This window comes from Ustilago hordei (genome assembly GCF_900519145.1).
Source record: "Ustilago hordei strain Uho2 genome assembly, contig: UHO2_contig_07, whole genome shotgun sequence".
NCBI classification, from domain to species: Eukaryota; Fungi; Basidiomycota; class Ustilaginomycetes; order Ustilaginales; family Ustilaginaceae; genus Ustilago; species Ustilago hordei.
Genome location: NW_024545289.1, coordinates 1,010,341 through 1,025,738, shown reverse-complemented (window position 1 = coordinate 1,025,738; position 15,398 = coordinate 1,010,341). Strand labels below are relative to the sequence as shown.

General features: G+C 52.2%; 5 protein-coding genes across 5 annotated transcripts; 3 read left to right on the top strand and 2 right to left on the bottom strand.

Annotated features, from left to right (window-relative positions):
* Positions 1-3,991: 3,991 nt before the first annotated feature.
* Positions 3,992-5,272, top strand: UHO2_04100 (uncharacterized protein; the record flags this gene model as incomplete). Its single annotated transcript, XM_041560057.1, has 1 exon — positions 3,992-5,272. One exon carries the CDS (start codon positions 3,992-3,994, stop codon positions 5,270-5,272), a length of 1,281 nt encoding a protein of 426 aa, XP_041415991.1.
* Positions 5,273-5,988: 716 nt separating this feature from the next.
* Positions 5,989-11,715, top strand: UHO2_04099 (uncharacterized protein; the record flags this gene model as incomplete). The annotated part of the gene is made up of 1 exon (XM_041560056.1): positions 5,989-11,715. One exon carries the CDS (start codon positions 5,989-5,991, stop codon positions 11,713-11,715), a length of 5,727 nt encoding a protein of 1,908 aa, XP_041415990.1.
* A 112-nt stretch (positions 11,716-11,827) lies between these two features.
* On the bottom strand, positions 11,828-13,060 carry UHO2_04098 (putative 3-deoxy-D-arabino-heptulosonate 7-phosphate (DAHP) synthase isoenzyme; the record flags this gene model as incomplete). Its single annotated transcript, XM_041560055.1, has 1 exon — positions 11,828-13,060. The coding sequence occupies one exon, from the start codon at positions 13,058-13,060 to the stop codon at positions 11,828-11,830; it is 1,233 nt and encodes a 410-aa protein (XP_041415989.1).
* Positions 13,061-13,798: 738 nt separating this feature from the next.
* UHO2_04097 (uncharacterized protein) lies at positions 13,799-14,230 on the top strand (the record flags this gene model as incomplete). The annotated part of the gene is made up of 1 exon (XM_041560054.1): positions 13,799-14,230. The coding sequence occupies one exon, from the start codon at positions 13,799-13,801 to the stop codon at positions 14,228-14,230; it is 432 nt and encodes a 143-aa protein (XP_041415988.1).
* A 107-nt stretch (positions 14,231-14,337) lies between these two features.
* UHO2_04096 (uncharacterized protein) lies at positions 14,338-15,300 on the bottom strand (the record flags this gene model as incomplete). Its single annotated transcript, XM_041560053.1, has 1 exon — positions 14,338-15,300. The coding sequence occupies one exon, from the start codon at positions 15,298-15,300 to the stop codon at positions 14,338-14,340; it is 963 nt and encodes a 320-aa protein (XP_041415987.1).
* Between the last annotated feature and the right edge of the window lie 98 nt (positions 15,301-15,398).

Below are 15,398 nucleotides of genomic sequence, written 5' to 3'. Positions count from 1 at the left end.
CAACAGCACCAGCGCCAAGGTCGCTGCCAGACCCCGAAGGCTTCGATGTTGGGTCTGCAAAAGACCTGGACATGGGATCAGTCAATGCGATGCATCAGTGACTATACCAGAAAATTCTCCCCTTGCCAGGCTCAAATAGGAGATCTGGTGCTCCCTCACACATAGTTGGCTGAGCACTTTAGATTCAAAAGAGACTTCTCATTGGATCTTAGACTCAGGTGCCAGCTATCACATGGTAAATGACTATAGCATGCTCATTGGTCCGAGGACCTGCCGAAAGCACATACTCACCACTGGAAGCGAGGTTCTGGAAGTGACTGCTATAGGAGATGCTAGCATATCAACAAACACCGGAGATGTTCCTCTCCAAAATGTATTGTATGTTCAGCATCTCAATGTTAACCTATTGTCAACAAATTCTCTGACAGATGAAGGAGCACGAGTGATACTAGATTCAACCGGAGGGCAAATATACCTAGCAAATGGCATGTTACTCAAGATGACCAAGAATCATGAGTGAGGACTTTTGGAGTTCCAAGGCGACACATGGCAGGAAAACACAATGATCACATCAGCATCATTATTTGAAGGTGTTGATGAAGATTTCGAGCATATTGAGAACAAAGTCAAGATATCTGAACAACAATTATGGCATGAGCGTCTAGGCCATCCAGGCTGAGACAAAACAAGAGCCATCATCAACCATCTAAAAGGTGACCACCCAGCAAACCTAAGTCCAAATGCCACTTTGACATGTGAGCATTGCTTCCAAGCTAAAAGCACGGCAGCTCGAATGGGTCAGGGTGGTGGAGAAAGGTCTGTCTCTCTGCTTGACCTCATTCATATCGACTTGATGGTCGATTCATCGCATGCAACAGAGTACATGTGCACTATGGTCTTGATTGATGACCACAGCAAGTATGTGTACATACGACCTCTATTACAAAAGAGCCATGCTTTTAAGGAGCTAAAATCAATAATTGTGTATCTAGAGACACAGGCAGGAAAGAGTTTAAAAGCAATACAGTTGGATCAAGGTACTGAATGGAGGAGTAATGATGCCCATGAATGGGCACATGATAAAGGCATAGAGTGGCAAATGACAGTAGGATATGATAGCAGACAGAATGGACATGTAGAAAGGATGAACAGGAGCATAAGTGAGAAGATGTGGGCCCTACTCATGCAGAGACAATTGCCAAAGAGGTTCTGGCCGTATGCAATATGGGCCGCAGCATTCAAGATGAATCTCACCCTGAGTATAGATGGCGAGGTCCCATATCAGGCTATGTTTGGGAGATCGCCAGAACGGCTTATGAAGCTTCTATGTGTGTTCAGATGTTTATCATGGGTAAATATTCCTAAAGCTAAAAGAGACAATAAGAAGCTTGACCAATGGGCTGTAGCATCCATATTCCTAGGATATAGTTTGGAGAGAAGAGGCTGGCTCTTCTACAGCCCAGATTATAGACCAAATATTTTCTGGAGCAATTCAGCAAAGTTCATGGAGACCAAATGCTGGTCCGATAGGATGGAGTGGTGACCAGTGATTACACAGCCACCACCAGCGTTAACAAACAAGGAAGACTTTGGCAATCTGAGGTACACAGACAAGAACCTTTTTGACAAGAGGGAAGAGGAAGCATTGCAGGAATATATGGACATGGATAATGTTGATGAAACAGATGGAGGACAGACCTCAGATGAAGTTGCCAAGGAAGTGATTGAACACAATACCATTGCCAACAGATGGAATGATAATAAACTTTATGGATTTATGGCGACCAATGACAATGAAAGAAAGAACCTGGACCCAACCATTAGTGAGGTGCTATCCGGAGAGGACAAGAAACATTGGGAAGAAGCAATGCATAAGGAGCTGGACGGGCTTAAGGCCATGGGCATGTGGGAAGTCGCCGATCTCCCGAAGGGTATGAACACTGTTGACACGCATTGGGTACTAAAGATAAAGATGGATGCCAACCTAATCCCAACCAAGTTCAAAGCAAGGTTAGTGGCACAGGGCTTCACTCAAAGAGAGGGTATTGATTACACAGAAGTTTTCGCCCCTGTAGCACCCATCCAGTCAATTCAAGGAGTTCTAGCCATGGCAACCGTATGAGACTGGGAAGTAGATTGTGTCGATGTTAAACAGGTGTACCTGAACTCGACGTTACATCATAGTATCTTCTTAAAGCCACTGCTTGGAATGAAGGTACCCCCTGGAAAGGCCCTAAAGCTAATGAAAGGCCTATATGGATTAAAGCAATTGGGTAGAGAATGGAATATGGAGCTAGACTCACACCTATGAAAGATAGGTTTCTATTGCATGCCGAGTGCTCCATGCCTATACTCAAGAGGAACAGGTGATAGCATGACAATCATCACAGCCTATGTAGATGACATGCTTATAACATCACCCAGTTGCACAGAGGTAAGCTGCACTAAGGATGAGATAATGGCAAAATGGGGAATGGAAGATAAAGGACCTGTGAAGGAGTTCTTAGGTGTAAGGATAGATCGAGACAGAATATGGAGAAGGATGACACTTGATCTAATGGCTTACATTAAGGCTATGGTGAGAAAGTGGCTACAAACAACTGATCTGAAGTCATGGGTACTGATGCAGAGCCTGACAGGTATTACGGGTGGCGACAAGTGCGACTCATTGGCAGCAAAACAGTACCAAGAATTAGTTGGACAGCTTTTATGGGTATCTAACACAGCATGGCCTGACATATCATTCACTGTAGGAACACTAGCAAGATACATGTCGAGCCCAATGAGCAATGCATGGAAGGCAGCATTACATTTGGTGAAGTACCTCAATCAAACCAGCGAATATAAGTTACTCTTTGGAGATGAAGCAAACAAACACTCGGGACAGCAAATCGTTACATATACTGATGCAAATTGGGCATCAGACCCAACGAACGGATGAAGAAGCACATCAGGGGGAGTAACATACATGTATGGGTGCCCGGTTAGCTGGAGATCACATGTTCAAAAGTGCGTGGCATTGTCAGCAGTCGAGGCTGAATTCGTAGCTGCTTTGGAGGCAATGAGAGAGGCTCTTTTCTTCTCATACCTTCTCAGGGACCTGGGAGTTGAGGCCCATCCACCGACATTGTGGACAGACAGTCAAGGATGTATCCAGGTAAGCAAAGACCCCACCAAGCACTGGAAGTTGAAGCACATTGACACAAGGTACCACTTCATCAGAGACCATGTTCAGGAAGGAGAAGTCAAAATCGATTTCGTCAGGACAACAGACAACGTTGCAGACATCCTCACAAAGCTGCTAAAGGGCTTGGCCACATCTCGGATTGCACGCCAAATAGGATTGATGATGCCATCAAGGGGGGGAGTTGAAGATGCATCAGCATCCTAAACTGAACCATGTGGTTCGCAGAGCACAAGCAAGACACTGGTGAGTCAGAGCTGCATGTCAACATGCATTGATATGCATGTGGGACATATAAGTACTTCAACAATAACACTCAGGAGATGGCAATGCTCAGGAGGCGACAACACAGGGGTGATATGAAGAATAGTTCATTATGATCTAGTATGGGCTGAAGATAGCAATCAAGTATATATATGTTCACATTGTAGCACCTATCAATTAAAACATAACAACTGTTATACGCCTGAAAAGTTGAGCTTGCTAGTAGCTCCTAAACAGTCGCGTTTTACCTGTAAATCTTCAATTGCCTGCTTTGCCTGCTTTGCCTGCTTGGCTAATCATCCCCACACTTTCGTATTGAGCAACACCTTTCTCCTTGATCCATCACGTCCATCCTCACCTTCGTAACCTCTTCATCAATACATCATTTACACGATCGCCTCATAGGAACATATACTCGACACGATCAGCGCCAACTTGGGCTTTTTGACCTACAGTCTTGACATATAGCAACACGGCTTTCTATCGATGCCATCACCACCGAAACCTTGGGAACGCGCAGGCGCTGCCCTCTCTTCCAGCAGCATGCCATCCACAACGCCATCCACAACGTCGTCGACGGCGCTTACGACCACTTCATCTGCACCAGCTTTGCCTGATCGCCCGTCGACACTGAGTAGTACCGCCGGCTCGGATGCATACGGCACATCTGCATACAACTCTCCATATCGCAGCACTGTGGGCGGACTTGGATCCACATACGGCGGCATGGGCTCAACATACGGCACATCGTATGGCTCACCTTACTCGCGCTACGGAGGGATGGGAACGATGGGCGGCATGGGATACGGTGGATACGGTGGTTACGGAAGCTACGGCGGATACGGTGGTGGTGGTTACGGAGGAGGCTACGGAATGGGAATGGGTATGGGCATGGGTATGGGCATGGGGATGGGAGGCATGCCTGGTATGCCAGGACAACCTGGCGATGTATCGCTGACACAACGAATGGAAGCAGGAACACAAGCCACATTCGAACTGATCAGCAGCATAGTCGGTGCTTTCGGTGGCTTCGCTCAGATGCTGGAAAGCACCTTCATGGCGACACACAGCAGCTTCTTCGCCATGGTTGGTGTCGCCGACCAATTCGCACACCTTCGCACATACCTCGGACAAGTGCTCAGCATCTTTGCCCTCGCACGATACCTCAAGAACCTCGGTCTGCGTCTCGTTGGCAAAGCACCGCCTGTCGAGCTGGATGCCCACGAGTTCAAAGGGTTCGCAGCGCACGCTCCCAGCGGTCAAGCCGGCAAAGCAGCTCGACCCAGTAAGCGACCTCTGATTGTCTTTTTTATGGCCGTCATCGGTCTTCCCTACCTCATGGGCAAGCTTGTTCGATTCATCACCGCCCAACAAGAAGCTCAACGCCAACGTCTCGAGCAGCAAAATCGCAATCCAGGCCAAGCGGGTATGTTGCCAGGACAGCATGGAGGTGGCATGATCTCGGCCAATGAGAATGACCAAGCGATCGATCCGAGCAAGTTGACGTTTGTTCGTGCACTCTATGCTTACCCTGCGGCTGATCCATTGGAGTTGAGCTTGCAGCCAAACGATATTGTCGCGGTGCTGAGCAAGCATGATCCTCAGACTGGCGCCGAGAGCGCTTGGTGGAGAGGAAGGACGAGAGATGGTCGTATCGGTTGGTTCCCAAGTACATATGTTGAGTCATTCGAGTTGGCCAAAGAGCGTGCTGCTAAAGCTGCTAAAGCTGCTTCTGCGGGGACTGCGACTGGTGGCAAGAAGACGACAGAGGCGACTACGGCCGAGAAGACAGCTGCCAAACCGGCGACTGTCAAGGCGAGATGACATTGTCACAGCCAGGCAAAGAGCCGCAGAACGGTATCTTGTAATTCTACTCTACTCTACTCTACTGATCTCTCTCTCTCTCTCTCTCTCATTGCGATACCAACGAAAGGCCTCTCCTTGCTAGCGGAACTGTCTAAGGCCTGGCGTGCGTGATTGCGATTGTCTGAACACGGCATTGCCAATGGTCGTCGGAAAGGCCGATCCTTGGGTTGTCAGCGCCTCTCGGAAGAGCCGAATGGCTGAAAAGGCAAACGCCCGATGTGAACGAGGCAAAAGGGCAAAAGGGCAAAAGGGCAAGGAGAGGGCACGTTCGGATCACATCCGAAAACAGCATCCTCCTCCTCCATCTAGCTCGAACCATCGGAGAAGCCGAAGCCAAGATAGAGACAGTCATATCTCGGCATTGCCGCTTGGTTGGTGTGATTTCATCGAGTGTCTTACTTTCCCACGCTCGAACCAGTAATTTCGGCCTCCACCCGACTTTGGCAGCACATTCGCTCAGACATCTCTGCTCTCTCTTTCTCTCTCTCTCTCTCTCTCTCTCTCTCTCTACTCCATCATCTCTACTCCATCATCTCTAACCATCATCCGATAGCCTCTATCATGACCCGCTAACCAGCAAAGTGCTCGACGGGAGCGAATCAAAGCACAGCACCGTCATCCGTAAATTGGAACCTGTTGGTCCAGCTGCTCACTCGGCATGATCTACCCCCAACATGCCACCACCGACGCAACCAAGAGCTGATCGGACGCAAGCCAACGGCGCCAACCGTTCGCGCATGTACAGCCTCGCAGGACATGCTCATTCCTCCGGCTCCTTGCTCCCTAGGTCGACTGATGTTCATGCCGCTTCGACATCCGCAGCCACATCTGCTACTGCGATCAACATGGCCAACAACAGGGCAGTGGATGCCTCTGATGCGCCCTATCTTACAAATCTCGAATCTCACTTTGGCAGGGTTACACTTACAGCTCCAGACAATCTCTTAAGGAGGCAGGCAGCCAAGGAGAAGAAGCACAAGCTCCGACAGAAGAAGGCACAGAACGCACAAGCAGCAGCTGCAGCGCTAGCAGGAGCTACTCAGAATGCCCTCACATCAAGTGTTGGCCGCAACGCTGCAGCTTCGTCATCCAACTTGTTGGACTCGAGTCGTCGCTATCACACCACGCTCGATGACGCTCCAGTGGGCACCGGCTTGCTTCTTCCATCACCAGCGCAGCACACGGCCATGCGAAGAGCTTACAGCGGCAACCAGACTCCAACCTTGGCCTCCACCTCGCATCTGCAGACACCACCTTCCACGACCACCACACGGCAGAGGCGAACAAGACAGTCTGCGGCAGCAAGACAAGAATCGAGCAGACCTGCTTCCAGAGCCAGCCGGATCACATCTCTACATCGCCAAAACGTCTGGAACGACATCACAGAAGCAGACACGGACGACCTTCCTCCACCCTTCCCAGAAGGTGCACCTCGACCTCCAACACCTCCACTTGCCCCAACTCACGCTGAAGCAGCAAACGACGCTCAGTTGATTGGTTCACAGCCACATGCTCGCATTCCAACCAGTCCACCACCACCCTTCGTGAGCGATGATGAACATGACTCTCCGCCCAGAGAGTCGCAAGAAGAAACCACTGTCAGTCGACCATCGAGTCGCGCCTCGACTGGCTCGGCCTCTGCTACCAGCGGGGACGAAAGTGTCGAGTTGACGGAGGAGAGGCGGGCATGGGAGGCAGACATCCAGAACGGACTCAGCTTTGAGGTGAGGATGCTCAGAGAGCAGCAGCGTAGAGTGGCAAGAGAACGGGCTGCTGCGCTGAGAGCAAGGGAGATGGAAGAGCAATACGAGAGCGCAGAAGAGGAAGCAACTGATGACGAGCAAAGCGCACATGTGGTAGCGCCTGCGACGGTAGATGCTCAAGTCGAGACCCAAGCAGAGGCTATTGCAGCAGTGGAAGCTGATCAGCCGCTGTCAGCACCTATCGTAGCGAGTCAGCAGACTGCAGCACCTCCGACAGATGACGGAGCTTTGACTGAACAAGATACTGCTGAGCAAGCAGGCAATGTTCAAGTCACTACAGAACAGCCAGCTCGACCTCTGGACAGCACGGAAGCACCATCCGCTGAGACGCCATCCCTAGAGCCTGTCACCAGCGCAGCTCTGCCCTCTCCAAACACAACAAGTCAACCCGAATCACAAGCTAGCCAATTCCAGATCCCATCAGCTGCTCCAGCTCAACCCGAACAACCTTGCATCAGCGCAGCCCCCGTCGAGACCGACACGAGCGGAAGAAGAATGCTTGCAAACGAGCCTCGTCTCGGCTTGCCGCCCATGTCCAGCAATGCGCCCGCACCTAGACGCCCCGTGTCCGCTCAGCAGTCATCCTCGTCAGCAGCTCCCCGTCGCATCTCAGGCCATCGAAAGACTAACTCGGACCCACGACCCACAGATGTCCAAGCTGCTTCAGCAAGCAGCAATCGCGCATCGCTTAGCGGCCTGATTGGTCGTCGTCTGCATGGAGGACAAGCCGTTCGAGGACATGACAGCGATTCGCATCTTCCCCTCAGCCACCGACCTGAAGATACGCTATATGTCATTTCGGCTCCTCCGCCTGCCGTTCATGACACATGGTCAAGCGAAGGCGAGGTAGTTGCTCCATATATGGGCCGCGGCGAAGCTGCAGGCCCTGTCAGGCAAGACGACGCAGTCGGCGACGCTTCGGCAGCTCTAAACGACGAAGATGACGGCGCCGAATCTGATTCCTCCATCGAGCAGTGGCTTTCTGAAGCCGCTGCATTCGATGCATTGCGCAAGAGGGAGGAAGAAGCAGCGGCAAGACTTGAAGCTTTGCGTGAGCCACCATTCTCCGACAGTGACGGAGATGACAACGATCAAGATGTGATGCCAGGGTCCTTCACTCATGCATCACCAACGCATCGCAGACAAGTCAACGCAGCTCGCAAGGTGCCGGATCCAGTTAATCTCGCTTTGATGGACCAAGCTTTGCCCAAAGCACCTCCTCCGTTGGTCCTTGGACGCTCACGCGGCGGTGCTGCTTTCTCCGACTCCTCGTCAGACTCGACAGATACGGATGAACTACTAGATCACTACTCGTCGAGCGATGAAGATGATGAGCAGCACCGAGCTTTCCGCGGAGCATCGGCTCGCGATACTTTTGGAGGAGGACAAAGTCCAGCGAATGACCCTTTCGTCAACTTTCACAAGCCGGTCCATGCTCAGAACACCTCTTCAGCGCCGAACCTGAGCATCCTGGACGACGATGTTACTCAATCCTCCGTATCGAGACGGAGCTTGGCACCGGTGCCTCGGCCGAAGAGCGGAAGCACTCGTATCGTCGAAGCTCAGAGCTCGGGTTCAGATGCTCCTACTCGAAGCTTAAGCTTGAAAGCAAAGGGGAAGCTGCCCGAGAGGGATCCAGCACCGACCGCACAACAGCAACCTGACACACGCGCAGGAGACTTTGAGGAAGACACATCTAGCAGCCGTGATCTCTCCGATGCAGACGACATCACAGCTTCTTTCGCTCGATTGACCGCGAGTCTTCCAACGTCCGCTCCGCTCGGCAACGGCAATGACGTGACTCACCGCCACCATGCGGTCTCGCTCACAAAAACAGGTCCGCCTCTCCTCGCCAGTATGGTCCCTCCCTCAATGAGCGGGAGAAGAGCTTCGCTTGACCCGCTCTTGCAGCCGTTGGGCTACGGACGAACTGACGTCGGCAACCGCCTCAAAGGTCTGTTCGGTCAGTCGCTTATTGATGGACCCTCGAGCCAAATGCCGGCAAGCTTATCGGCTCATGCTGCTGCTGCGGCTGCGACACAGGCTCTGCCGTCGGATGCCTTGGAAGGCCGACGCCCGCTCAGCGGCCATCGTCGCTTGTCGAGTCGTAGTGAGAGAGAGACAGAAGCCCCAGCGGCGAACACCGTGCGACGCACTTCTGACGCTGTCAAGGCAGAGCTGTCGACCTCTCAGGATGCTCCGTCACGACGTGACGACAACGTTTCGATGGCCTCTTCCAGAGCATCGACTCTGCGCCGAAAGTCAAGTGCCGAAAGCAAAGCTGCTGCTGCTCCATCCGCGAGCTCCGACGTGGCCAGAGCGTCATCGTCGTCGTCATCCATGCCACCAGAGCAAAAAGCACATGATGAAGCTCTAGCACAAATCGCACAGCTTAATGCTACCTCACAGAGGCAAAACTATCTCGCCGCTCTTGAACGGCTTCTTGCCAAGACCGGTCGACCTACGTCCATGCTTCCACCCAGCGCCATGTCTCGTGCTGAGCTCGGCGGCCGTCTTCAGCAGCCCACCGATGTTGCCTCATCCGCTTCTCAAGTCGGCAACAACACTGCTTCGGTCACGAACGAGCGTCCACCTCCTCCAACAAACCGCCTCTCTCGCTCAGGAGCAATCATTCGCAATTGTCCAGAAGTGCCATGCCGTGGCCCACTGCCCTCTCCTCCATCCGCACTGTCAAGGGCAGCATCGACTACTAGACCAGTATCCTTTGTGAACCCGCGCTCATCTGCTGCTCCGTTGCCACGTGGTCGTCTACCAGCCATCACGGATGCTACTCGACACTTCCCGCCTTCAGCATCTGCAGGTCCAGGTGTAGCACCTTCTTGGTTGAGCTACATCCCCTCGGAGGAGAGGGAAAGGCTACCTGCGCCGTTGGAGCCGCAACGCCTTGGTGCACGGGCGCCTGGGAGCAGGGTTTCTGCTATGATTTCTCGGTTCGAGGCGCCAAGTCACGAGTCACAAACCCCGGGATCCACCACGAAGCAGACAGCGCCAGAGTTCGGAAGGATGCCAGCGTCAGAGTCCAACCAGAGCAATACTTCGAATGCAGGTGAGGGCGAAGGGATGGGCCAGGCTGAGCCGACTGTATTTCGACGTTTCTCGCGTACCCAAAGTAGCGGAAGCGCTGACGGGAGTATAGGAGTCAGTGGCATACAGCGAAGACCGCCGCCTCCACCACCCACCCTACCGTCCAGGCGAACCTACACCAATCCTTTCCGTCGATCTGAGAACAGCGATGACTCTCATGTACCCTCGTCTTCATCGATAGAAGCCTTGGCGCGACAGATCGAAGAAGCAGCTTCCGGATGGACGTCCGAGTCTCTGCATCGGCCTTCATCTCAGGTCTCAAGCAATGCTCGAGCTTCTCTCCTTGCACCGCCTACCACTGCACCGTCTGCTGTACAAGGCGGACCGCTACCCCGTTCACCACGCACACAAGCAATGGATAGCCTCACTCGACGCGAGCACGATCTTTCTGAAACCACACCGCCTATGCGACCACCGAAATCCCCGCTCATCACACCAGAACAGATTTTTGCCAGTGGGAGCAGGAACGGGCTCGGAGCGAGCATTGCTGCTGCTCAGGCTGCTGCGTTTGCACGACGGGATGGGAGATATTCGAATTCAAGTAGCTTTGATGCTCAGGTAGCGAGAAGGAACAATGGAGCGGAGGAAGGTGATTTGCCGAGATCGAATAGTGGTGCGGTGCGCGCACAGCCGGGAGCGAGACCACTGCCGGCATTACCGAACTTTGTGCGTGGGTTGGGGATTAGTGGCGACGAAGCGAGGAATGGAGGCGGCGGAAGTGACGGTGGGGAAAGAGCGATGGCTCCTCCTCCATTGCCGACGCGGCCTAGAGATCGGGTTTGGGAAGAGGTTGGTAGTGGATCAGGATCAGTATCAGGGGCGAGTGGGTCAGGAGTGAGGAGGATGCTGCCTAGTATACCCACTGCGAGATCTGTCTCTGGTTCTGGTGGCACAGGGCAAAATGGTCGGCGTGTGCCGGTGTCAACAGCGGGCATATCTTTGAGTCAAGCCGTGTCATCTTCACCTACCGTTGAAGGAACCAGTGCAATCGTATCAACATCCAGCACCTCCACCACCAACGCTCCCCCTGCAGCCGCTGTCGAAGACACCACTTCTCCCACCACCATCACCACTGCTGCTTCTCCGCCGGCAGCCGAAGGCGAACCATGGAGCAGCACCAACACCCGCCCCACTGCTCATCGAGATGGCTCCTTAGGCTTAACAGACTTTGACCTACTGGTCGCCTCACTCGATCATCCCTCCTCTGGCGGACGCAGCTACGACCGACTGTGTGCAATCTCAGACTTCCTCGGACCAGCGAAACGGACGTCTTTATCTGCCTCGCAACTCTCGTCCCTCTCCGTCGGCATGATCGAATGCGATTCGCGTCGTGTCACAAAGGAGGGGAAAGTCAAACAGAAACTCAGCTGCGTAGGTGTACGAGTGGACAAGTGTCCGATCTGCATTGCGCAGTTCAGAGAAGGACAGAGAGCGGTGATTTTAAACTGTGGACATATTATGCATGAAGTGTGCGGAAGGGAATTGTTTAGAAGAACGGATAGGTGCGGTGTTTGTCGTACAAGTGCTGCCTAGCCTCAAGAGTGATGGATGGATGGGAATGCAGTCAAGAAGCGATGTGCAAATGCGTGTGTGATTGCAATGCCGAGAAAGGAAAAGAGTATACTTTTGAGCAGATGAGAATGATCTACTTGTTACCCAGCGTAGCAAGCGCATCATCATTGAACGCCTTGCCACCATCCTGCTGTTGTAAGAAATGATCGTTTACACCTTGACTACTCGAACATCTGCTCAATCTAGCCTGGAACACTTTGCTCGCTTGGGGACTCTGCCTTCTCTTCCTAACACCTTGTCTCAGTTTTTCCAAGGCCTGGACAGTAGTATCCCAGTCGACACAAGCATCTGTAATGCTCTGACCGTATTTCAAGGCGGTAGGACCTTGAGGGGGGATTGATTGTTTACCTTGGACGAGGTTGGATTCGATCATGACGCCAAAGATGTTGCATCCGTACTGATCGCCTTTTGCGAGTTGAGAGGAGATGGAGTCGATGACTTTGATTTGGTTCTCGTGTTTCTTTTCTGAGTTGCCGTGGGAGCAATCGATCATGATACGGGCTGGGAGACCAGCGGAGGTGAGTTTGCAAGATACGGAAGCGACGTGCTCCGGAGAGTAGTTGGGACCAGTGTTGGCTCCTCGTAGAATGAGATGGCAAGCGTCGTTACCGTTGGTTTCGACGATAGCCGAAATGCCTTGTTTGGTAACAGAGAGGAAAACGTGTTCGCTGGAAGCGGCTTTAATCGCATCCACGGCAATGGATATGGAACCATCGGTACCGTTCTTGAAGCCAATCGGCATGGATAAGCCCGAGCTCAACTCTCTGTGGACCTGCGACTCGGTAGTTCTGGCACCGATGGCACCCCAGCTGATCAAATCAGCAGTGTACTGTGGAGAAATGGTATCCAAAAACTCTGTTGCGGCAGGCAAACCCAAAAGATTGACCTCCAACAAGAAACCTCTGGCCAACCTCAAGCCCTTATTGATCTGGAAGCTTCCATTCAGATTGGGATCATTGATCAAGCCTTTCCAACCGACAGTCGTTCGTGGCTTTTCAAAGTAGACTCGCATCACAATGTGCAAATCCTGCTTTGCCGACTCGGCATAAGCAGCGAGCTTACGTGCATACTCGAGACCAGAACGAACATCGTGAATGGAACAAGGACCAACAACTACGAGGAGACGATCATCTTGCTGTTTGACGATCTCTTCGGCTGACTTGCGACCTGAAGCGACGGTTTGAGCTGCGTCAAGAGAGAGAGGGTATTCTTCGATGAGGATCGAAGGAGGAATGAGAGGTTTGATGGATTTGATGCGACGATCGTCGAGTTCGTTGAGAGCTTCTTTGTAGGTGAGAGAGGTCATCTTGTCGCGATGCTATGAGAAAGGTGGTGACGGCCAAGAAGGTAAACATAACCCTGGTCCATGCACCGACGCCAAGACAAGACTTCCGCAAAGCTCTAACAGAGAAAGATTATCTAATCCTTATTAAGCCCGATGGCCCCGATATTTCCCCCCCCCCTCTCTTCCCGATATCTCTGAATCCCGATATCCCTTTTTTAATCAGCAACGAGATCACAGCCTTGCCGCACATGTTAAGCCGGCTGCCAAGATGTCTTGCTATCTCTATGATCGCACGACTGCTGCTGATGCAAGCGATTCAAGCGGCCAAAGCGATGGCGAGAGTGAGCGAGAGAGTGAGCGAGAGAGTGAGCGAGAGTGAGCGAGGTTGAGCGTGGATGCGTGCGATTGCTTGGTGATGAAAAGCAGAGAGATCCGGTGGTTGATGGAAATTCTTTCTCTTTTTGCGCTTTTGTGTGCTCCTTGCTCACCTTAGGATTAACTGCATTTGGCCCGTGTAAGCGGCGTCCAATCAAAGCTTTCCAGCAGCAGAGTTTTGACGGAATAAAAGCGAATGCCCCTCTTGGCCTCTTTGCTCAAATTTCCCCCCAATTTTCAGCCTCTCCCTTTTGGATTTTTTTCTTTCTCTCTTTTCAGGTGACAAAGCAGGATCTAACACTCTCTCACCCCCAATATTCATCTTAACTCGTCCTCAAGCAACACATCCTCGTCCAACACACACGTCACATATATTGCACCAGCATGTCCGACGACGAGCGAATCACACCCGGCACAGCCGACGACGAACTTTCGTTGCCCAAAGCAACCGTTCAAAAACTCATCTCCGAACTGCTGCGCAAAGAAATCTCGTGTTCAAAAGAAACTCGAGATCTGCTGATCGAATGTTGTGTCGAATTCATCCACCTTGTTTCCTCAGAGTCGAACGAAGTCTGCGAAAAGGATGGCAAAAAGACGATAGCGCCAGAACATGTGTTGAAAGCGTTGGACGATTTGGGTTTCCCTGGCTTTGTCCAAGAGGCGAAAAGTGTACTCCTCGAACACAAGGCAGCCCAGAAGGATAGGGAGAGAAAAACAACACGAATGGAACAAAGCGGCTTGGGCCAAGAAGAGTTGCAAAGACAGCAGGAGTTACTCTTCGCAGCCAGCAAGGCTAGGTTCGAGGCCTCAAACTGAGCAGCAGCTGATCCCATCCTTGTGTATTTTATTTATCATCTCCAAGCCCATCTGTACTCTACTGTATTGTATTGTATCTGAGCACTGCTTTACAGATGTCCATGCGCCTATAGCTTACTCTTCTCCTTGGCAGCACGTAGAGCCTCAGGCCCACGACCGTATAGGTTGACATCAGCTTGTCTCCACCAAGGCCAAAAAGCAAACTTGTCCAAATCCTTCATCTTGCCTTGAAACCGAGCCTGCCTCTTTTCCAAGAAACTGTTGGCTCCCTCTCCACCATCCAACCGAGCCGTTTCCCAGATCCCTTGGCTTTCCAAGAGATGCGCATCTTCTGGTGAATGCACCTGCCTCCACATCTGTGCTTTGCACAAAGCCATCGAAACGGAACTGTTCTTGGCCAACTTCTCGGCCAACTTGAGCGACTCTGACAAAACCTCATCTTGCGGCAGGGGGGAGCGAGTCCAGAGCGCCATATAGCTTTCATCTTTCGGCGAACGGACATCACCACAAAGAACCATGTCCATCGCTTTCGACACGCCAACCAAGCGCGGAAGCAGATACGAGCAACAGGCCTCCATAGCAATCCCTCTTTGCACAAAGGGAATGGCCACTTTGGCCTCTTGTGCGACCAGGCGGAAATCACAGCTGAGAGTCATGGTGACACCGATACCGATTGCGTTTCCGTTAATCGCAGCTATGCTTGGCTTTCTGCATCGCAAGATGGCCAGTGCAACCTGCCCTCCTCCATCACGATGACCTTGTGCATGGTCTGCGAATGCTCCAAATCCCTGAGCTAGGTCTGCGCCCGCACAAAACACTTTGCCCGATCCAGTGATGATGACTACTTTCACTCGGTCATCAGCATCAAAGAGTTCGAAAGCGAACACCATCGAGAAGCACATGGGTCCAGTGAAGGTGTTGTACTGCGCGGCTCGGTCGAGAGTGACAATCGCAATTCCATCAGGTCGGAGGTTGACTTTGATGTCGACAAATGCATAGGTGCAATAATCCAAGATGGAGAGATCAAGGTCAGCGACCCGCGGATGCGGGTTGATGGCTGTCCATGTCATCCTCGGTGACGACTACCTGCAGAGCGAGCTGCAGAATACTCGAGACGAGCTGGTAGGCAGATGGTGGCAAGAGTATGGTGTCCAGTGCGCGCTCAACT